Here is a 24,544-nt window from a genome sequence, read left to right on the forward strand (position 1 = left end):
TCAGATCCTTTTCTGAACATGTAATGCATTTTCGTTCTTTTTTGTTCATCAGTTTATGGACACATATACTTCATAAATGGTTATCATTTATATACATGAAAAGTTTCTTAATTCTTACAATGAAATCTGCTCTAGCTAGTTTTACCCAGAAAGGGGTTTATAAAGAGATAAAGATATTCAGAGTATCATTTTAGCCTGGACAGGCAGTTTCTAAACTGTTTCAGGAATAAAACGCAGAATGACCTTGTAGGACTGGTTTTGTAGATGAGTGGTGCAGCTAATGAACCCTCAAACCACATTGTTTTTTCTCTCATCAGGAAGCCTTTGTGGTTTTACCTCACAACATTCAGCCTCTTCTACCACCCAAGCTAATCAAAGAGATACCCTTTTTCAGACTGTTTCCTTACGTGTCTGCTTCCAAATCCAACACTTGGATTTTTCTGATTGATAGACTTTTGGCCACATAGTTACTTGCTACATATTTTGGTGAAATACCTAGCTATGAGGAAGGCTGGGAAACACAGTATAGGTTGTTGTTGTTGTTATTTTTGTTGTTTTAGCCTACTTTGGGAAGGTGGAATGCATAGTGGCTTCAGAAAATGTGGAGCACCACGATTGACAGATGTCTACTGCAGTAATTACCCTGCAAGGCTGGGCTGGCTGCAGTGGCTCACACCTGCAGTCCCAGCACTTTGGGAGGCCAAGGTGGGTAGATCACTTGAGGTCAAGAAACCAGCCTGAGCAACATGGTGAAACCCTGTCTCTACCAAAAAGTAGCTGGGCATGGTGGGCGCAAGTCTGTGGTCCCAACTACTTGGAGGCTGAGGTGGGAGAATCACTTGAACCCAGGAAGGTGAGGTTGCAGTGAGCCGAGATCGTGCCATTGCACTCCAGCCTGGGCGACAGAGTAAGACCTTGTCTCAAAAAAATGATAATAAATAAATAATTACTCTGCAGCGTGATTCCCCTACCTCTTCTGTTTTAGAGCTCTTTCCACAGCGGCATCTATAACTCTAGTATGTTCCTGTTAAGCACTGCATGGTATTCTGTAATGTGAATGATCATAGTTTATTAGTAATTTCCTCTTTCCAAAGTTGTTATTTCTCTAGGATAGAGGTCTGGAAGTAGAATTGATGAAATCAATGGGTACATACATCTGAAAGTTTCATAGATACTGCCAAATTATCTTTGCAAAGGCTGTGCTAATTTATTCCCATTAACATTGTAGGAGAATACGTATCTCCCTATAGTCTTGCCAACACTAGATATTATCAGTCTTTTTAACTCTTGCCAATCTGATGGGCAAAAGTGTTATCTTGTTTTAATTTGCATTTCTCTGATTGTTAATGATGATCTGGCAACCTTTCTTTCATTCTACCATAAGAAGTCAGACTGTTCCTTCTCACCGAAGAGCCTTTCTGCTGAATAAGCTTATTTTAAAGAGCTCTATTAATTCTTGATAAGCATAATCTTATTGGTGCTCCTCAATTAATAAGTTACTATAAATTTGGTTTACATTTAAAAGATATGTTGACAAATTTGCTTATTCACTGCCTGGCCAAAAAAAAAAAAAATGGTGTTAGATCTATTTGTCTGCTTTTTGCACTGTGACATAGGCAAGAAGAGAAGTGAAATATTCCAACAAAATTATTGGATTATTATGGGTAGCTTTTATAGTTGCATGACTGGTTTTGCCATTGCCCAGAATCAGAATTCAAAATGCCAGCCATGCAAAGATTTATATTTGTTTACAAAGACTTGATAATAATGAAGTGAGGTAGCTCACTATAGTGTAATGTCTGTAAAACCAATTAATTAAATACATTAAAAATACAACTAAGTTAATTTAAAAATATATTAAGAGACTTAGCTGAAAAATACTTTTTTTTTTTTTTTTTTTTTGAGACGGAGTCTTGCTCTGTTGCCCAGGCTGGAGTGCAGTGGCATGATCATAGCTCACTGAAACCACCAACTGCTGGGCTCAAGCAATCCTCCCACCTCAGGCTCCTGTGTAGCTAGGACTATAGTAGTGTGCCACTGTGCTAATTTTTAAATATTTTTAGAAATGGAATCTTGCTATGTTTCCCAGGCTGGTTGCAAACCCCTGGCTTCAAGCAATCCTCCTGCTTCGGCCTCCTAAAGTGATGGGATTATAGGCATGAGCTACTGCACCTGGCCAAAATATCTTACTTTTTTTTTTTTGAGACAGAGTCTCGCTCTGTCGCCCAGGCTGGAGTGCAGTGGTGCGATCTTGGCTCACTGCAAGCTCCAGCCTCCTGGGTTCACGCCATTCTCCTGCCTCAGCCTCCCAAGTAGCTGGGACTACAGGCGCCTGCCACCACGCCCGGCTAATTTTTTTGTATTTTTAGTAGAGGTGGAGTTTCACCGTGTTAGCCAGGATGGTCTCAATCTCCTGACTTCATGATCCACCTGCCTTGGCCTCCCAAAGTGCTGGGATTACAGGCGTGAGCCACCGTGCCCAGCCCAAAGTATCTTACTTTTAAACTCTGCCCAGAGAGTTTAGGTGAGATAGTTTTTGTAGGTCTAATTTATGTTCTGTATTTTGTAGCTTTTATAACATCCCTGGATTCCATCAGAATCATTTATAAGACATCAGATATTTATAGTATAACATATCAGTTGAAATTCTGTGTTTGCATTCTGTTTATATATGCCCCAATATTAGGTTAATTGTATTTAAAGCCTTTTTCTGTCCTCTCCTGTATTTTAAAAAATACTATTCAGGTATAAGAAAATGACAAAGCCAAGGAATTTTGAGCTATTTGAGCTTTAATGCAAAAATGTGAATCTTTGCATGGATTAAAATATGGCACATCAGTGTTACAGAAGTTTTAAAAGAAAGATTTTATTTTTTTATCTAGGTAAGTGCTGTGTTTGTAGTTTTATATTTTAATTGGCTGTTTAGGAAGTTACCTTTTCCATACAACCTTTTTAGACCTTGTAACCTTGAGTACCATTAGTAATTAGTTTACAGTTCATTTGAACAGTGTGTTTATATATTTGGGCAAAATTCAGAACGACACAACTGTTCTTTTTGGAAAACATGTTTTGTCTTTGAAAAGATAAATAATGTTTCTTAGCAGTATAAATATACTTTCCTATGTCCTCAAAAAATTGGTAAAGATTACCTTTCCCCTCACCCCTTCCCCCACTCTATGCTTAGGAGGCCAATAATTATTATTGTATAATGTAACATGCAACTCTATTTTTACTTTTTTCAAATGGATAACCAAGTATTAAAGAATCATTATTGAGTAGTTATTATGGTTTGGATATGGTTTTTTCATCCCCACCAAATCACATGTTGAAATTTGATCTACAGTGTGGGGGTGTTGGGAGATGGGGCCTAGTGGGAGGTGTTTGGGTCATGGGGGCAGATCCCTCATGAAACGGCTTGATGCTATTCTCTCTCTGGCTAGTTGGAATTAGTTCTAACAAAATGGATTAGTTCCCTCAAGAGTGGGTTGTTATAAAGCCAGGACACCCCTTAGGTTTGGTCCCTCTTCACATATGCCCACTTCTCCTTTGGCCTTCTCCATCATGTTTTGATGCAGCCCTAACCAGAAGCTGAGCAGGTGCCAGTGCCATGCTGCTTGAACAGCCTGCACAACCATGGGTTAAATAAAACTCCTTCCTTTATAAATAACCTGCCTCAGGTGTCCTGTTATAGAAACACAAAATAGAACAAGACAATAGTCAAGACTTTACATGTAGATGTGTAATGCTAGCAAGCAAGGTCTCTTGCTATACTTTTTATTATCAGTATAATTGGAATAATTTAGTTACACGTTGAGGGCTAGTCTCAGGAGAATCAAGCTTCTCCAGTTTTCTTGTTTCTATATTTTTAGGAAGTGCCTTGATAGGTGGAGGAGATAATGATTGTTAAAAAATTGAAAACAAGATTTATCTCTGATAAGGAAGCTTTGATCAGTAAGCCAAGTGTCAGATTACCTGAGTATAATTATCAATGGCAAATCTCGTTTTCAGCAACACAACTCTTGGGCTAGATTTACCATAATCCACATATATTGTGTTTTGTAACCTGGTAGTCAGGGTATATTCTTTATGTTGAAGAAGAAGACAGAGGAGATGACGATCATGGGATGCAGATTTGTCCTAGACTATACTGTTCCTACTATCCAGAACAAAGTTGCAAATAAGTGGTTTTTCTTATATCATATATAATTTATTTCCTCTCATCATTATTCATTAAATTAGTGCCCTATATCATCACCAGTTAATTTTCCACAAACTAGGCTTGTTCTTTGAAAGTAATTTACCGGTTAATTTCAAAATTCTTATTACAGGAAATGATTTCGTTTAATATAAAGTCTTGAGATTAGAAGAGAGTTTTTTCCCCCTGGTGAAGGAAAATGCAAACATTGCAAAGAACTGTGGTTGGTTGGATGGTTTATTTGTGCTACTTCCTTTGCCTGCTTTCTTTGCAGGAAAGAAGCTCAGTGCCACTTAGTATATTTTTCCTCTCAGACCACTTACACGGTTTTATGATGTGAAGAAAGCCCTGGTTAAGGCTCAATGTGCTGAACTTCCTCACCCTTATGTTACAGTATCACCCTCAGTTTGTAAACTAAAACAAAGGTCAGAGTTCCTTTTTCAAAGGATAACTAAGTCCCAGCTACTCGGGAGGCTGAGGCAGGAGAATGGCATGAACCCGGGAGGCGGAGCTTGCAGTGAGCTGAGATCCGGCCACTGCACTCCAGCCTGGGCGGCAGAGCGAGACTCCGTCTCAAAAAAAAAAAAAAAAAAAAGAAATAGCATTGTCAAAATAAAGAGTAAAACTATCTGGTTATACATGAAATAAGAATTCTAAGGTCTAAGGACATTTTTAAATGCACGTAGTTAGATAATATAAAAAGAATACTTTTGTAGTGAATTTTGAGCTTCTAAAATAAACCCTTTCCTCTTAATTTCAAAAAGTCTTGGTTGCTTATTCATTTATTAAATCAAGCAGGAATATAGCATTTCATTTGATTGAGAAAATAATTATTTTGTCATGGCAAGTTATCACTTAGAGAAGAGGGGAGGTAAAGACACACACACACATAGAGGAAGTCAAAGGAGACTCAGGTTCTTTATTTCATAAATCGCCATACTCTCTTCATTTTCTCATTGCATTACTGGGCATCTTTTTTGTTCACTAAGTAGTTTTTATTAGATTTTCTTACTGGCTTTCTCAGTTCAATATGGCAAAAGACTAATTTTTTATTCTGCTCATGAAAAAATATTTTTCTCATTAAAAGAGTGATATATGCTCACCATTAAAATTAACATGATATAGATATGAAAAAGAATATGGCTCATGGAGTAGAAGAATTGGTATAATTAAAACGACCATACTGCCCAAAGCAGTCTACAGATTCAGTGAAATTTCTATCAAAATATCAATGTCATTTTTCACAGAAATAGAAAAAACGATCCTAAAATTTATATGGAACCAGAAAAGACCTCAAATAGCCAAAGAAATCCTGAACAAAAAGAACAAAGCTGGAGACATCACACTACCTGACATCGAAATATATTACAAGGCAAACGGGTGTGGTGGCTCACACCTGTAATCCCAGCACTTGGGGAGCCTGAGGTGGGTGGAGCATTTGAGGTCAGGAGTTCAAGACCAACCTGGCCAACGTGGTGAAACTCCGTCTCTACTAAAAATATGAAAATTAGCTGGGCATGGTGGTGGGCACCTGTAGTCCCAGCTACTCGGGAGGCTGAGGCAGGAGAATCACTTGAACCCGGGAGATGCAGGTTGCAGTGAACTGAGATCATGCCACTGCACCCCAGCCTGGGCAACAGAGAGAGACTCCATCTAAAAAGTGTGTGTGTGTGTGTGTATATATATGTAGTATTTATACATATATACACACACATATATACATATTACATACACACACATATATGTAACAAGGCTATAAGAACCAAAACAGTATGGTATTGATATAAAAACAGACAGAGACCAATGCTACAGAGTAGAGGATCCAGAAGTAAATTCACATATTTATAGCCAAATGATTTTTGACAAAGGTGCCAAGAACATACGTTGGGGAAAGGACAGTCTCTTCAATAAAGAATGCTGGGAAAATTGGATATCCATATACAGAAGAATGAAACTGAACCCTTGTCTCTGACCATATACAAAAATCAACTCAAGATGGATTAAAGAATTAAAGCCTCAAAGCTATAAAACTGCTGGAAGAAAACATATGGGAAACACTTCAGGGCATTGATCTAGGCAAAGATTTTACAGCTAAGATCACAAAAGCACAGACAACAAAAAGAAAAATAGACAAATGAGACTATATTGAACTAAAAAGCTTTTGCACAGCAAAGGAATCAACAGAGTGAAGAGACAACCTGTTGAATGGGAGAAGGTATTTGCAAACTATCCATCTGACAAGGGACTAATATCCAGAATATATAAGGAATTTGAACATCTCAACAGTAAAAACAGACTAATTTTAAAAAGGGCCAATGATCTAAACAGATATTTCTCAAAAGAAGACGTACAAATGGCCAACGGGCATATGAAAAAAATGTTTAATATCACTAATCATCAGGGAAATGTAAAAACCACAGCGAGATAGCATCTTAATCCAATTAGGATGGCTATTATTAAAATGACAAAAAAATTACAGATTTTGGCAAGGATTCAGAGAAGAGGGAACTCATACACTGTTGGTGGGAATGTAAATTAGTACAACTACTATGGAAAATGGTATGGTGATTTAAAAAAAAAAAAAAAAACTGAAAAGAGGATTGGGGAGAACTAAATATAGCACTACCATAGGATCCAGCAGTCCCACCACTGGCTATTTATCCAAAGGAAAAGAAGTGTATCCAAGGGATACCTGCACTTGCATGTTTACTATATCACTATTCACAATAGCCAAGATGTGGAATCAGCCTACTGTCCATGAATATATTAATGAATTTTAAAAAGTATGTACGTGGAATGTAATACTATTTAACTGTAAAAATGAATGAAATCATGTCATTTGTCGCAACATGAATGGAACTAGAGATTACTATGTTAAGTGGAATTATACAGGCAGAGAAAGAACAAATATCCAATGTTCCCACTCATTTGTAGAAGCTGAAAATTTGATCTTATGGAGATTGAGAGTAGATCGATAGATACCAGAGGGTGAGAAAAGGGTGTGGTTGAGAGGGGGAGATGAAGAGAGGTTGGTCAGTGGATACAAACATACAGTTAGATAGAAGGTGTAAGTTCTAATGTTCCATAACAGAGTAGGGTGACTATAGTTAGCAATAATGCATTAAGTATATTTTAAAGTAGCTAGAAGAGAGAACTTGAAATGTTCTCAACACATATAAATGATAAATACTCAAGGTAATAGATTCCTCAAGTATCCTGACTTGATCATTACACGTTTTATGCATGAAACAAATTATGACATGCACCCCATAAATATATAAAATATTAAATATCAATAAAGTTTAAAAAGAATATGAAAATCATACATAATTCTACAATTAAAGATAGTGGCAGACGTTTGGGTACAACTGTGTGAACTTGTGTAGACACATTCACGCCTTCATTTTATGCACTTATATGTGCTATTTTGCAACTTAAAAAATTGGCAGTATGTTGGATGGCATATCCAATATCATGGATATCTTTCCATATAAAAATCTATACATTCATATCATCATTCAAAATTATGCAATTTATTATAGTACTTGAATTACACCATAATGTAACCAATCCCTTGTGTCACTGGACATTTAGATTGCTTTCACTTTTTAAAAATTGAAATATTTCAAGCATAGACTAGAGTATAAGAATAACAGAGCATCCTGTATATCTGCTACCTAGAGGTTAGTATTTTTGAAAGAAGAAATAAAATATTACAGATACTACTGAAACATCCTTTTTATCCTACCATATTCTGTTCCCTTACCTCGCTCCTTATAGATGATCATTATCCTGAAACTTATGTATATCTTTCCCATTTATGTTACAAAACATACATATATATATATTTTTTTCTGCCATATATACATCTATAAACGTTGTGCTTCCATTTAAATTTTCTTTGCTCTGGTTTTAAAACTTGCTTTTTCATCTAACACTGTATTTGAAATTTTTGTTATTACATATTCCTAATTCATTTTAACTGTTGCATACTACATTTTATGGATATGCCACAATTTATTTTTTCATTCATTTGCTGGTAGATGCCAGTTTTTTACTTTCTTTTTTAGTGAACATCTTTTAAATATGTCTGCTTGTATACATTATATCTAGATGCCAATTCACACTTATCAAATTAGTAAAAATATGAGTCTAACAATATCCACAACTGACAAGGATATGAAACCAGGTATTTTTATATACTGCTGGTATAAAAGAATGTCCAGCCACTTTGATGAATTCAGTAATATCTCCCTTCTTCTGTAAGTGATAAGTAATAAAATAATTCATTATATTTTACATTTGATATATTCCCTGTTTCATGAAACAAGTGAATGAATAATCATCACCTTTGAAATTAACAGAATAACTAATGGCAATAACAGTACCCTTATTAAGACATTATAATTGTTCTCCCTACTTTTGTTTACCTGCACTATCCCTTCTTGCCAGTTGCCATTCTCTTTGAATTCTGAGTACTGAAATAATTCCTCTAGTTAGGATCTGACCATTTCCATCATTATGATCCCTTTAATCAGATTGATAAGCAAATTGTATCAACTTTAATTAACCAGGTTGTGTTCAACTATAAACTGAATTATAATGACAAATTGCAAATGGCAAGTGCTGTAGTAAGTGATGAATGAGTGAGGGTCTTTGTTGTGGTTGTGTTTGTTATGTTTTGGAAAACAGCATGTTTTTTGTCTCATTACCAAAGAATTCCTCTTAGTCTTGATTCCTTTTTTTTTTTTTTTTTTTTTTAAGATGGAGCCTCGCTTTGTCACCCAGGCTGGAGTGCAGTGGTGCAATCTTAACTCACTGCAACCTATGCCTCCTGGGTTCAGGCAATTGTTGTGCCTCAGCTTCCTGCGTAGCTGGGATTACAGGCATGTGCCACCACACCTGGCTAATTTTTGTATTTTTAGTAGAGACAGGGTTTCACCATATTGGCTAGGATGGTCTCGAACTCCTGACCTCAGGTGATCTGCCTGCCTTGGCCTCCCAAAGTACTGGGATTACAGGTGTGAGCCACCGCACCTGGCCTACGTTTGTTTATAATACTAAAGGAGAATTTTTCTGATGCCTGTTTGGTTTTCATGGATTTACTTTTTCTATTTGTTTCTGAACTCTTGCTGTCAACGATTTTGTTAAGAATTCTGTAGTTATTACATTTAACCTCTTTATGTTTTTACAGGATTTGTCAAATACTATAGAATGTGAATTATGCATAAATCTTCTTTACTGGGTTGTACTGATTATGTGACAATTGTAGAGGACATGCATTGCTAGTGTAAGCACAATCCACTTAAAATTCTTGTTTTTAGAGAAACTATTTTGTTGCATGTAGCTAGAATGGCAATGTTTGATTGGATTTTTTTTTTTTTTTTTTAAGAATGATGATGTGATTGTAGTATTAGTGTGAATTTAACTACCATTGTTTGGATATTTGATCCTTATGTCGAAATCTGATCCCTAGTGTTGGAGGTAAGGCCCAATGGGAGGATGTTTGGGTCAGGGAAGTGGATCCCTCATGAATGGCTTGGTGACTTCTGCCACAGTGAATGAATTCTTACTCTTAGTTCCTGTGCGAGCTAGTTGTTCAAGAGTCTGGCACTTCTCTTCTCCCCTCTCATCATGTGATCTCTTCTCACACAGGCTCCCCTTCACCTTCCACCTTGCATGAGTGGAAGCAGGCCATCAGAAACAGGTGCTGGTGCCATGCCTTTTGTGTGTGTGCGTGTGTGTGTGTTTTCTTGTATAGCCTGCAGAACTATGAGCCAAATAAACCTCTTTACAAATTACCCAGCCTCAGGTATTCCTTTATAGCAATGCAAACACACAAAGACAGTAACATATCAATTAAAAGGCATTGTCCTCCAGAGCGCACATTCATTTTGTTTTCTGAAATGTCAAGGTATTATATCCATTGAGTGAACACACAGCATCTGTGTGTACCAAATGAGAGGCACACACCAGATGATCTTTTCTTCGTAGAGCTGGAATATCATAAAATCAAAATCCTAATAAATCGGTACTGTGTTAGTAAAATAAAACTGAAGGTTACAGTCATTAAATGTTTGCAGTTATGCTATTGTTATTAAGAACTAAATTTGATAAAGACAAAAAGAATGTCAGCTGCATCTTTTATGATTTCCCTTTGCTTAAATCTCTCCATATCAATTCAAATAAAAAAGAAATTATTGATCTTGTTTCCTAGCTTTATTCTGGACACTGATTTGTTGCCATCCTCCCTCCTTTTTTCTTTTAACGGCAAGGTCACTAGCAAACTCTTTATGTCTGCAGATTAATTTGAAGTAGTAAACTTTGGAAGAAGATATTTATTAATTTATATGTAAATGAAATTTTATTTGCAATCAGGTTATTCTGATGATATAAAGAAAGGTATAGTGGATGTTTAATAAGATATATTGTATTTAGATGGAACAACCCAAATTCCAAAACCAAGAGAAGAAAAACTAGGCATTTGGAGTATATTTCTCCTTAACCTATGTGATCTAAGAAATAAAAAAAATAAATAAAAACAAGCATCTCCATAAGATAAAAGTGTCTTTTCTGGCTGTCTGCAGAAGTGGTACTTATCAATGGTGACAGTAGACTGGAGCCTGTACAAAGGAGCTAACCCTTTCAACACATTCATGAAACTTCTTTCTAGATATTTATATATATATATATATATATAAAACAGACATTATGTTTGTTGTAATAATCATCAACATTAGTAGTAAAAGCAGGAACATTTAAGATATAACCTCAAAAGCTGTCTTATTCATTGATCAGCCCTATACCCTCCTGTTTGGTTTTTTTGAGAGAGAGGATCCCACTCTGTTTCCCAAGATGAAGTGCAATGGTGTGATCTCGGCTCACTGCAGCCTTCCACTCCTGGGCTGAAGCAGTCCTCCCACTTTAGCCTCCCGAGTAGTTGGGACTACAGGCATGCACCACCACAGCCAGCTAATTTTTATATTTTTTGTAGAGATAGGGTTTCACCGTGTTGTCCAGGTGGTCTCAAGCTAATGAACTCAAGCAATCTGCTTCCAATCTTCCCATTTTTTTGTATACCAAAAAATTGGAATAGATGATCTTTCTTTCTGTCTACTAATTTTGGGTTTCATTTGGTGGTGTTTTTCTAGTTCCTTGAGGTTCATTGTTAGGTGGTTTGTTTGAAATGTTTATGCTTTTTTGATATAAGCATTTGTTACAGGAAAGGCGTCCCGATCTAGACCCCAAGAGAGGGTTCTTGGTTCTCGTGCAAGAAAGAATTCAGTGTGAGTCCATAGAGTAAAGTGAAAGCAAGTTTATTAGGAAAGTGATGGAATAAAAGAATGGCTACTCCATAGACAGAGCAGCCCGGAGGGTTCCTGGTTGGCCATTTATATGATTATTTCTTGATACTATGCTAAACAAGGGGTGGGATTGTTTCTGTCTTCCCTTTTTAGACCATATAGGGTAATTTCCTGATGTTGTCATGACATCTGTAAGCTGTCATGGCACTAGTGGTGTTACAGGAAAGGGATCCTGATCCAGACCCCAAGAGAGGGTCCTTGGATCTCATACAAGAAAGAATTCAGGATGAGTCTGTAGTGCAAAGTGAAAGCAAGTTGATTAAGAAAGTAAAGGAATAAAAGAATGACTACTCCATAGACAGAACAGCCTGGAGGGCTGCTGGTTGCCCATTTTTATGATTATTTCTTGGTGATATGCTAAACAAGGGGTGGATTATTTATGCCTCCCCTTTTTAGACCATATAGGTAACTTCTTGAAGTTGCCATGGCGTTTGTAAAGTGTCATGGCACTGGTGGGAGCGTAGCAGTGAGGAAGACCAGAGGTCACTCTCGTCACCATCTTGGTTTTGGTGGATTTTAGCTGACTTCTTTACTGTAACCTATTTTATGAGCAAGGTCTTTATGACCTGTGTCTTCTTCTGACCTCTTATCTCATTCTGTGACTTAGAATGCTTTAACCATCTGGGAGTGCAGCTTAGTAGGTCTCAGTCTCATTTTTTGCCCAGCTCCTATTCAAGATGGAGTTGTTCTGGTTCAGACACTTCTGACACGTTTATTACTATAAACTTCCCTCTTAGTACTGCTTTTGCTGTATCCATATATTTTGGTATGTGGTAGTTTCATTTTCATTTGTTTCAGGAAATTTTAAATTTCTTTTCTTAATTTCTTTATTCACCCATTGGTTATTCAGGAACATTTTGTTTAGTTGCCATACATTTGCGAAGTTTCCAAGGTTCTTCTTGTTATTGTAGTCTATTGTGGCCAGAAAAGATAGTGGTATGATTGCTACTTTTTGAATTTTTCAGACTTGTTCTGTGGCCTAAGATAAGGTATATTCTGAAAATGTTCCATGTGCTGATAAGAATAATGTCTTTTCTGTAACCGTTGGGTGAGATGTTCTGTTAATGTCAGGACCTTTAGGTTATTGATTCTTCGTTGATTTTCTGTCTGGGTGATCTGTACATTTCTGAAAGTGGTGTGCTAAAGTTTCCCTACTATTATTGTATTGTAGTCTCTCTCTCCCTTTGGATCTGTTTATGTTTGCTGCATATGCTTGGCTGCCTCATATTGGTTGCATAAATAGTTATAATTGTTATATCATCTTGCAGAATTAACCCTTGTATCATATATATTGATCTTCCTTGTCTCTTTTTATACTGTTTGACGATTTGTAGTCTGTTTTATTTGATACAAGTGTAACTACTACTGGAATTTCATTTTTCACCCCTCACTTTTGGACTATGTATATGTTTATAGGTGAAGTGGTTTTTTTGTAAGCAGCGTAGTATTGGGTCTTGTTTCTTTGTCCATCCAGCCGTTTTGTGCCTTTTAATTGGAGAATGGATTCCGTTTACATTTGGTGTTATTGATGAGTTAAGACTTTTACTTCCGTTTTGTTGATTGTTTTTTGTATTGTAATTTTTCTCTTCCTTTCTTACTGTCTTCCTTTGTGGTTAAGTGATTTTCTCTGATAGTACTTTTTAATTAATTGCTTTTTATTTTTAGTGAATCTGTTACAGGTTTTTGCATTGTCAGTACTATAAGGCTTACAAAGCCATCTTATAACAAGTTATTTAAAGGGTGACATTTTAAGTCACATAGAAAAGAATAGAAACAAATGAGAATGAAAAAAAAAATTCTACACTTTAACTCTATCCCTCACATTTTGGCTTTTAGTTTTCTCAGTTCACATATTTTTATATTACCTATCTCTTACTATGTTGCTGTAGCTATAATTTTTTTGTTTGTTTTCTTTCTTTTAAATAATTGTTTTAAATAGATTTGTCTTCTGGACATAACTGGAGTTATGAGTGGATTGCACACCACAATTATGGTATGAGTATTCTGGGTTTGTCTATGTACTTAATTTTACCAGTGGGTTTTAGACCTTCAACTATTTTTTTTTCTAATTATTTTAGCACGTTAGTCTTTTTTCTTTCAGACTGAATAATTTTCCTTAGCATTTCTTGTAAGACAGGCCTGGTGGTGGTAAACTCTCTCAGCTTTTGTTTATCTGGGAAAAACTTTGTTTCTTATATTTGAAGGATAACTTTGCTGGATTTGGTTATTCTTGGATGATAGGTTTCCTTTCTTCCTCCCTTCCTTCCTCCCTCCCTCCCTCCCTGCACTTTTTGATTTTTGCTCCTCTTCATTATGATCCTCTCTGCTCCTCTCCTCCCCTCCCCTTTTCCCCCTCCCTTCTCCTTCCCTCTCCTTTCCCTTTCTGTCCTTTCCTTTCTTTCTCTGTCTCTCTCTTTCTCTAGTTATTCCACTTCCTCCTGGCTTGTATTGTTTTTCAATGAAAAGTCTGTTGCCACATGAATTGGAACTCCTTTGTATGTTATTTCCTTCTTTTTTCTTGCTGCATTTAGGATCCTCTCTTTGTCCTTGACCTTTGAGAGTTTGATTAGTGTATGTCTTGGGGTAGTCTTATTTGGGTCAAATCTGTTTGTTCTCTCACCTTCCTGTTGCTGGTTATTTATATCTTTCTCAAGTTTTGTAAAGTTTTTTATTTTTTATTTTTGAATAAGCTTTCTATACCTTGCTTTTGCTCAGCTCCGTCTTGAACACCTATAATTCTTAGAGTTGGTCTTTTGAGGTAATTTTCTTTATCTTGTAGGAGATCTTTATTGCTTTTCACTCTTTTCTTTTTTCTCTTCTGTGTATTTAAAAATAGGCTGTCTTTGACTTTGCTGATTCTTCTCCTTGATCCATTCTGATGTTGAGTGCCTCTAATGAATTTTTCAGGTCAGCAGATATATTTCTTAGTTCCAAAATTTGTTTGGTTTAAACAGAATTATTTCAATTTTTTGGTTAAAATTTTCTGATAAATTTCTGAATTTCTTTTCTGTGTTATCTTGGAGATCACTGAGTTTCCTTAAAACTGCTATTTTGAATTCTTGCTTAAAAAGTTCACATATTGTCATCTTGTTAGGGTTGCTTATTGGTTTCTTGCTTTGTCCATTTGGGCATCATGGTTCCCTGCTTGCTGTTGTTTCTTGTGGATGTATATCTGTGTCTTTGCATTGAAAGATTAGTTATTTATTCTGTTCTTCTCTGTCTGGCTTGTTTTGGTTTCTATTGGATGTGTTTGGTTAGAGGTTATTTACTGCTAGGTTACTGCCTCCTTTTTGGCTTTAGGTGGTGCCTTAAGCTTAGGTTCACCTTGGCTCTAGTAAATTATCAAAGTGTTGCCCTTCCCAAAGGGGCAGGTCCCAATGGGGATATCTCGGCAGTGTGGGGAGGCTGGCTGTGGAGGTTTATGCCCAGTGGACTTGTGGGACAAACCTACTGTATGGTGCTACTGAATAGCTACTGTGATTTGGCATCTCCTTTGGTAGAGTTACAAAGGAGGGCTCTCCTTTATAGGGCTAGGGATTGTAGTCCTGCTTCCCCTCTTAGTCTCTATCTACCTCATGGATATTTCTCCCTTTAGGTACTTGTGATGCTTTCTGTGGGTTAAGGAAGGGACACATCTCCTCGTAGGGAACCCAAGATAGTGGGCAATTTGGTTCCACCTTGGTCTTACTTTTACAGTAAGTTGAAACAGTGAGTTGAGGGGAAATTTTCCTTGCAGTTGGTGCTGGGCAAAATGGGGGGAGGGGCATCGTGGATGTGCAAGTCTAATTCTCTGTCTGCTGGGAGATTTTTTTACTTCTCTGTGGCCCTGGGAATGATCTCTCCTTATATTTGAGTTCTGGCTTATTTCTGGCCATAATCTCATTGTTGTATATTTGTTTTCCTTTTTCTGTGTAGGGGAGTCAAACCAGCTTGCTTCTGCATCACCATTTTGGAACTGGAAGCCAACCTATATGGCTTGTGTTTAATTGCTATAATAACTGTGTTGAAAAAGATTTCCTACACTATGTTATTTGGCATTGAAGCAAAAAGTGTTTGCAGAAAGGCAATCAGAGCAGGGTGCACATTTAACAAGAATAAAGCAAATATTCATCATTGGAAGGATGACCACAGTTGTACTTCCTTGCAAAAAAGGTGCTTTATGGGATTAAGAAGAGGAGCTATTACATGAGCAAATGAAAGAGTGATACATTTTATACCCAAGTTATGTACAAACACTTTCCATATCACAAGCTGAGCGATATAATTTCACGGAGGAGAAATTGCCAAATCCTGTGGAATAGATGATTAGTGTGACCAGTTCAGGGACCATACAGAACTGTTGTTAAGGCATTGTCTCATAGCTTTAATTGCCTCCTTCCTTTATAAATGAAATCAATGAATTTGATCATCTTTTTATGTGTTTATTCACTTTTTACATATGTTAAGATAGTCATTTGATTTTTCTGTTTTAATCTGTTACCAGATTTTTTTTTTTTTTTTTTTTTTTTTTCCGAGATGGGGTTTCGCTCTATCGCCCAGGCTGGAGTGCAGTGGCACAATCTTGACTCACTGCAGCCTCCATCTCCTGGATTCAAGCCATTCTCCTGCCTCAGCCTCCCAAGTAGCTGGGACTACAGGCATGTGCCACCATGCTTGGCTAATTTTTGTATTTTTAGTAGAGACGGGGTTTTGCCATGTTGGCCAGGCTGGTCTTGAACTCCTGACTTCAGGTGATCCATCTGCCTCGGCCTCCCAAAGTGCCGGGATTGCAAGTGTGAGTCACCGCGACCGGCCTGTTACTACATTTTCTTATGTCAAACCATCCTGCATTCCTGAAAGCAACTTGCTGTTTACTTTTTAAATTCATGGTTATCTTGTGAACGTCTTTTCAGTTGAGTGTGTACAGGTCTTCCTCATTTTTTTAAATGGCTGCATTATTTACCTATTGTATAAATATACTATAATTGTTTAAATAGCTGTCTTTTGGATATATGTGATTTCCAGTTTTTGCTATTAAAAATAATGTACGAGGCTGGGCGCGGTGGCTCACACCTGTAATCCCAGCACTTTGGGAGGCTGAGGGTGGAGCACGAGGTCAGGAGATTGAGACCATCCTGGCTAACACAGTGAAACCCTGTCTCTACGAAAAATACAAAAAAATTAGAAGGGGGTGGTGGCGAGCGCCTGTAGTCCCAACTACTTTGGAGACTGAGGCAGGAGAATGGCGTGAACCCGGGAGGTGGAGCTTGCAGTGAGCCGAGATCGCGCCACTGCACTCCAGCCTGGGCGACAGAGCGAAGACTCCGTCTCACATAATAATAATAATAATAATAATAATGTACCAATAACTGTCTTTCCACATACACCTTACATACTCAGGCTAGCATTTCTGCAGAATAAATTTCTATAAATGTATTTATTATGTGCATTTCATTGTCTGCTAACATGAAAGAAAGTTAATTTTTAAGACATCTTTGCTTGGTTTGAAAATGTCAAATATTGTTAGAAAATATACCAGTGGTTGTCTTTGGGGTGATTGGCTTATGCATGCGTTTGCTTATTATTATTATTTTTTAACTTCAATACAAAAGATAGAACTTATTTTAGAAAACTAAATGCTTTATGAAAGCAAATGCTGCTTTAGAAGTTCTGTGATTGTGAGCAATTGTAGATGCCCAATAATACATCTAGCATAATGCAAAACATGACAAATTGAAAAGATATTTGTAGAAGTAGGTTGATTGATTTATTGACTGAAACAGATAGATAATTTTTACCAATTCTTTTTCAGGGTTTTTTGATTAACTCAAAACCAGAGAATGCCTGTGAACCCATAGTGCCTCCACCAGTAAAAGACAATTCATCTGGCGCTTTCATCGTGCTAATTAGAAGACTTGATTGTAATTTCGATATAAAGGTATGGTTTTCTTTTTTCATTTTTTGTTTCCTATTTGTTTAGTTAGCTAATTTAAATCCTCCCTTATTTCAGAAAACATTTAAAATTTAAAGTCCAGTAAGATTGAAAATAAACTGGATGCATAGAATAGAAATAACTTTTACTGGTTCTAAGAATTTTCAGGCATTTGTTGGACATCTTGAACTGTGGTTTAACAGTGGAATCTTACTTGATCTCATGTAGGAATGAAAACTTAACTTCAGCCTTTAGTTTTATGCCTTTACCCTTCCAGTATTAATCTCAAACCTACATCTATACCTGTATCTACCTTGTCATTGAGGTTTGTCTTTTGTAATAAGTTAAATCTGCCCCTGTATAAAGTTTTTTCTCTCTGGCATGTGTTAAGCTAGCATTTCAGATAGTAAAATGAGGTTTACCCACCTCCCTCACCATGTATCACCAGTGCTGCTCTAGGTGTATGGTTTTTTAAAGTCTGTTTTGGGATTGGCATTGGCTAAGGAGCCACATTGAGGCCTATGTAAAATAAACCTTGATGTAACTGTTACTGGACTTCCTCAGAGCTGAGTGTCATATAGTGTCTTGCATGTATCTCCCAGAATAGGACTTGGGCTATTATTTCATGTTGCTTGGTCTTAGATAATTTGTTCAGCAAGAAAAACCGCCCTGTCACGCTGTGCATGAATTTTCTCTGCAATTTTGATTGCATGGAAGAAATGATACCTCCGTAATAAACTTATGAGAAGAATAAAATAATAAATATAAAGGAATTTGAAAATGTATAGCACTGTGTAAATGATAGGTATCATTACTACTTTATGTTAGTTCCAAATATAGACTCTCACTTGCCTTTAAATGGGAATAGATTAGAGTTTGAAGTCAAAGTAGTAGATTTCCTGCTCCTCAGAGTTGTTTATGATAGTTTACATTTAACTGTTTTATCCAGAACTAAACTATAATAATTAGAGATTGCTTCAGTTAAAATTAAATGTTATTGTAATGTTTCATTAATTTCTTGCTGTTAAGAAATTAAAAGTAAACTAATTCTATTGATCCCAAGGTCTACTGCACTATTATGCTTTGTAATTTGTGGACTCAGTACAGTCTGATAGTTAGAAACTAGAATACTTTTTTGTTGTTGTTATAACTTTCCTTTACAGGCAGGGATGGGAGATAGTACACTTTGAAAATTAGGGAAATACTGTTACTGAATATCTGTTTTTGAAGATGAAACCACAACTCGGGAATGAATACAGTAGACTTGTTAGCCTTCTTGTCCCTTTAGTGGATCCTCATCATGAGTCTGAGTACTTCCAAAGGAGCTTAATGATTTAGTCATTAGTCCAGCTCATCTCTTTTCACTGCTTGCCTTGAATTTTATGTTGCAGCCATACCGCCTGCCTGAATTCTCTCAACTGGCTGTGCCATGCTGATCATACATTTGTGCCTTTACATGTACTATTTTCTCTGTCCAAGATCTCTGCTCCAATGATCTTTATCACCCATTTATCTGTCTCATCACTTATGTGCTAGCTGAGGATGTTACCTCCTCAGGAAGCCTTACTTTTCTTTCTACTTCCTCTGTTGCAGTGCAGACCATTCCAGCTCAATGTGTCACCCTTCCACTTTGCAAATACTTCCTTCATTGCGTTTTATCACATTGTTATTGCTTTTTATTGAATATATATATATATCTCATTTGTGAATTGATGGTGTTTAGCGTTCATGTTTTAACCATATTTATATATCCAATTTGTATTATAGTACATGGTAAGCAATCAATAAAGACTTATTAAATCAAACTGTAATAGCCTTTTGCCTATGTGTCTAATATATTCTTGAAAAATGTGTACATATGAAAAACATGGAAAAAGGTTTCCGTTGAGCCATTCTAATGTTAGAAAGGGAAATGTTAAAAAAATTCTCATTGTACTTTACCATGTAGGCACAGTTTTAATGAATAAGGCTCTAGTCTGTTGTACATGTTCTTTCACTTGGTTATTTTTTCTTCCACAAATATACAGTGGAGTATATTCTGGCCATTTAAGGCTGAAGATTCCTTACTTATGTCATTCCTAATGATTTCTGTTTTAGTCAGAGTTGTATAAATTTCTGGAACATCAGTTTACAGGGAGACACAATGATTATAATCAAGGTCTGGAAACAGAGTGTATACACTTCAATCTCATCTTTATCATTTATTAGCAGTATGACCTTGGACAAGTTATTTTACCTCTGTGTGCCTCAATTTTCTTATCTATAAAATAAGAATTATAATGTTCCCTATATCATAGGATTGTTGGGAGGATAACATGAACTAATCAATGTTAAATGCCTCCCCAACAGCACCTTGCATACAGGAAGGAGGCAGTGGGTCTTAGCTGTTGATGTTTTTTGCTTTTAACCATTAGAATTAAATAGAATAAAGGTAAAGATGGCAAAATTGCTGACTTTTTGGAAATCAAATTGTCTAATAAGTCACATGTGATATAGCAACTCAGTGTCAGCTGTTGTATAAAATTTCTAATTTGGCTTATAAAGACAGTTTAATCATACCATTGTGGAAAGTATGTTTCATAAATTTGTAGTAGTAAGAGTTATGCATCACCTATCAAGGTAGTGTGACTGGGTAAGGATAAAGTCATTATGGTTACTGGAAAAACAACTGGAATCGCACCCTAAAGAAAATTTCCTTTCTAGGGTGGTTACTGATGGATAAGCTGTTAGCCTTATTAACTGTACTTTTCATATCAGAAATCTCTGACTGCATTTAATGAGCTTCCAAAATGGTTATATACAGTTTTATATTAAGTGTGTTGTGGAATTTGGTCATCAATGTTAATATGTATAATACTTCTTTTCAGAATTGCTGATAAATATCTCCTGTAGATAATCAATAATGGTTCATTCGTGTATATCCACAATTCTCTATGATGCATTGGCTTAAAATAGTTAGAAAATGATATATTTCCTTATTTATTACATAGCTTACTAGGACTGAGTACTGAGGAAAACTTAATTCAGCTTCATACATAATACTACAATTGATGGTAGTGCAGGGTTATATTTTGGCATGCCTCTTACCCAAAGTGACATACAAATTATCTCAGACAAAGGAGAATTGGCTCTATCTTTTAAAGTTTTCCTTGGAGAAAGGAACTCTTTGTTTTAGACCACAAAGAGAAAAGAAACAAGGAATAAAAATTTATCGAGATATTTCAGATGATTAATGTTGGTGGGTATTTCAGGATTTTTACAGTTCTTTTAGTTTTTTTTAAAAAAAGATTAAATAAACGTACACTTTTCTTCTTCTTTAAAAGGAAATGAATAAGTGGAATATATGTTATAGTTTTTAAAATGGCATATTTTCTTCATATAAACCATCCCAAGTGATTTGTGACTCAAAGATAGCCACAGAGGCAGCGGAAATGCAATTAACAATTCCTGGAGGAAAGGGAATTGCTTTCCAGATAAAGAGAGCCATTGTTTTAATTTTTTATCTTCTGTTGAGAGAAACACATATGAACCTTTTAATCTGTCTTACCTTGAGGAGGTGCAGCAAAACCCATGCTCAGAATGAATGTTTGAATATGTAGAATATCCAAAAAGCCAGTAAGAAGAACTATTGATTACATGTCAGGTACTTATTCTAAAAGTAATCACTTATACTGACAAAAACTGTATCCTCTGAAAAATACAGCTCTTTAGAGGAAAAGCAAAACAGCGCTATTTTGTCTTTGTATGATGCTGTTCTTTACTGTGACAAAACATAATTGTTTGGAAATGTTAGTTTTTGGTGAGCATTTGAGATTCAAAAACATTGTTGGCACTTTGGCAAATAAATTAAGGCTATATTAAATCTTTTAAATAGAAAGTTGACTTTGAAGCATTCTGAGGGAGACGTTTCTCAGAAGGCTTGAATTGGCATCCCAGTGAGAAATATGACTTTAAAAAAAATCTGTAAAAATACCTAGTAATTGAAAGGCCATTAAAATAATCATTTAACATTGAACTTTCAGAGCTATACAATTTTCTGTATCTATAACTGAATAAAGATAAGTTATAAAAAAAAAATCTGCCCATTGTCATTTCAGTACCAGATGCTTTCATTTGGATATAATGGCAAGTCACCAATTTCTTTGAGTAGCGAATTTACTGTATTTTAGCTGGACTTTAGGGAACACTGGTAAACAGAAATGGTGCAACATATGCACTTTATTCAGCCGTGTGTGCTGAATCTTATTCTATCTGTGTGAATGAGTATTTTTGAAAAATGTAGCTGCAAAGCCATCTAGGCCAGTTATCAAGGCCGAAAGACTTAGATATTATTCTCCCTTCCCACACCCCATTTTTTTTTTGGCATGAATGGAGGTACATTTGGATTGTAGATGATAAGGAATATGTTGGGTCTCTTCAGAGCTATTTTCTGCTGTAATGTGGCTTTTATAAAACTTAACTGGGATACAAATACAAAACTTAACTGGGATACTTTACCTGACTTCTGCCTCTCTCTCAAGTTTCATCTCTACTTTGCCACTCCTCCCACCTCATAAGAATTTACAAGTCCCCATATGTGCTGAGCAGTGTCTCCCACTCTGTCTTAGTTTCTGTCATGTCCTCCATCTGGCATGTCCTCCTTCTACTTGTCTGTCTGGCCAATCTGACTTTATTTTAGATCTAAGATAAACTGTGTCCTGTCTGAAACCTTTCCTGATTTTCTTCAAGGTAGAACTCATCCTATCTTTTTTTTTTTTTTTTCCCCCCCGAGATGCAGTTTTGCTCTTATTGCCCAGGCTGGAATACAGTAGCACGGTCTCGGCTCACTGCAACCTCTGCCTCCCAGTTTCAAGCAATTCTCCTGCCTCAGCCTCCTGAGTAGCTGGGATTACAGGTGCGTGCCACCATGCCCAGCTAATTTTTTGTGTTTTTGATAGAGATGGGATTTCATCATATTGGCCAGGCTAGTCTTGAACCCCTGGCCTCAGGTGATCCACCCGCCTCTTCCTCTCAAAGTGCAGGAATTACAGGAGTGAGCTACTGCACCTGGCCCGTATCTTTTATATACTGTTTAATCCCACATCAGTCTCTGTTTCTCTCTGTGAGAGAAAAAAATCATGTTTTAGATTCTGTAGTGCTAGTGCCTAATGCATTATATGACATTGGTAGATGAATAATAAATATTTGCAAAGTGATTTACTTTAAAAACTTTAAGGGCTTATAATAAAATGTGAATAGATTAGAGCCTAAACAATATCACCGGAGCTTTCCATTTGCTTCATGTTCATTTCACTTAATGCTTTTGGAATTATTTCTAAGTCTAGATATTTGTTTATCTCACAGATATTTTTCTTTAGTTCTCAATGTTTATAGAATTTTTTAAAATTACCATAAACATTTTTGGGATTATTTGATCATATTGTAATAACTTTTTTTCTTTTTTTTTTGTTTTTTTGGTGATTTTTTGTTATCTCAGAAAGTGGCCTTCTAGTTTTCCTTCCTAGATTTACCTTTCATTATCCCCTTTCAGGCCTTCAGGCAAACACATTACTTGTCGTCCCCAGAACATACTCTGCACATACTCTGCGCTACTGTTTCAGTAGTAGTAAGCAAGTAGATACGACCTTAAGTAGAAATTAAACTGCAAATTACCTGAAAGTCATTTAATATCATTTAATTTTTCATAATTTATATATTTCTATAAAGTGGTTTATAACATTTGTTATTAATCTACTTCAGAATCATGTTTAAAAGATTCCGCTAAAGGAGCATATTCAAGGATACTTGATGGATGGAAACAGTTCTATCCATATATGGTTCAATCAAACAGCTTTGTGCTACTAATTCATTCATTCATTTGTTCGTTCATTCATTTCTTCCACCCTTTAATTGTTAAATATACTTGCATTTTCATGATTAGGTTTCTTTGTACATAAATTTATTCAATATTAAAACAACAAAGCAAAATTCCCTTCTTTTTTTTTTTTTTTTTTTTTTTTGAGACGGAGTCTCGCTGTGTCTCCCAGGCTGGAGTGCAGTGGCGTGATCTCGGCTCACTGCAAGCTCCGCCTCCCGGGTTCACGCCATTCTCCGGCCTCAGCCTCCCAAGTAGCTGAGACTACAGGCGCCCGCCACCACGCCCGGCTAGTTTTTTGTATTTTTAGTAGAGACGGGGTTTCACCATGTTAGCCAGGATAGTCTCGATCTCCTGACCTCGTGATCCACCTGCCTCGGCCTCCCAAAGTGCTGGGATTACAGGCTTGAGCCACCGCGCCCGGCCCCCTTCTTTTACCAGGAAGTTAATCTTTCATGAATGAAAAAAGCTGAAAAATGTTAATTTACATGTGCTTTATTCTAATCTAATGAAGCAATGTAATGCCAGTAACTTTATTTATATATCTCTTCCCCAAACATTCTTTTGCTTCAGAAGTTTTACATGGGTATCCTTTAATCACAGATATCAGAATGCTAGACCATATACTTTTCAAGAGACTTATTGCTTTATTTTGGACTCAAGCAATGAAATGTATTAAAATCAAGAGATTCAGATTACTCAGATATACTATCAGTGAACAATGTCTAGGTAAGGGATCTAAAGAAAGAGAGAAAGATAGTTTTATATCACTGAACTATAATATTAATGAGAATTAAAATGTCATAAGAGCCTGATACTCTCTTCTGAGGAGTAGCTCTTCCCAACGTGGCCTGCAGTAGTCCTAAAATAATATGCAGAAAAGAACAATGTTGAAATGGAGAATGTAATATTGGCAGGATTGCTTGCTACAATTCTGGATCTTATTTTAATAATTGATTATTCAATACTGCAAGGTTCCCAGGAATTTTTATCCAATAGATAAAATTAACAATTTATATTCACATCTGAATCCTCAGATCTATTGCTGCATTCTCATCTGCATTGCTTTGATCACTTGAGAAAGAGATTCTACTTCTTAATTTCTTCTTATTTCTTTGTACTCAAAAAGATGATCATAGCTAGGTTTTGAGAATTATCTCTATTCTCTGTGTCTCTCATTAATTTATTTCATTTTCTTCCTGTATAGAATAAGTACTTTT

The 24,544-nt window shown here is 36.2% G+C and overlaps 1 protein-coding gene across 5 annotated transcripts in view; it reads left to right on the forward strand.

The window, feature by feature from the left end:
• Positions 1-24,544, forward strand: part of RNF13 (ring finger protein 13) — a 155,793-nt gene that overhangs the window by 41,444 nt on the left and 89,805 nt on the right. For all 5 annotated transcript variants that reach the window (XR_012430798.1, XM_045385121.3, XM_074031270.1 and 2 more), the window contains exon 4: positions 17,351-17,476. Coding sequence is in view for 2 of the 5 variants with exons in the window: in XM_005546081.5 (XP_005546138.1) it covers positions 17,351-17,476 (126 nt within the window). In the remaining 3 variants the exon portion in view is untranslated. The remainder of the gene's footprint in view (positions 1-17,350; positions 17,477-24,544) is intronic.

Source organism: Macaca fascicularis, chromosome 2, assembly GCF_037993035.2.
Source record: "Macaca fascicularis isolate 582-1 chromosome 2, T2T-MFA8v1.1".
Taxonomy (NCBI): domain Eukaryota; kingdom Metazoa; phylum Chordata; class Mammalia; order Primates; family Cercopithecidae; genus Macaca; species Macaca fascicularis.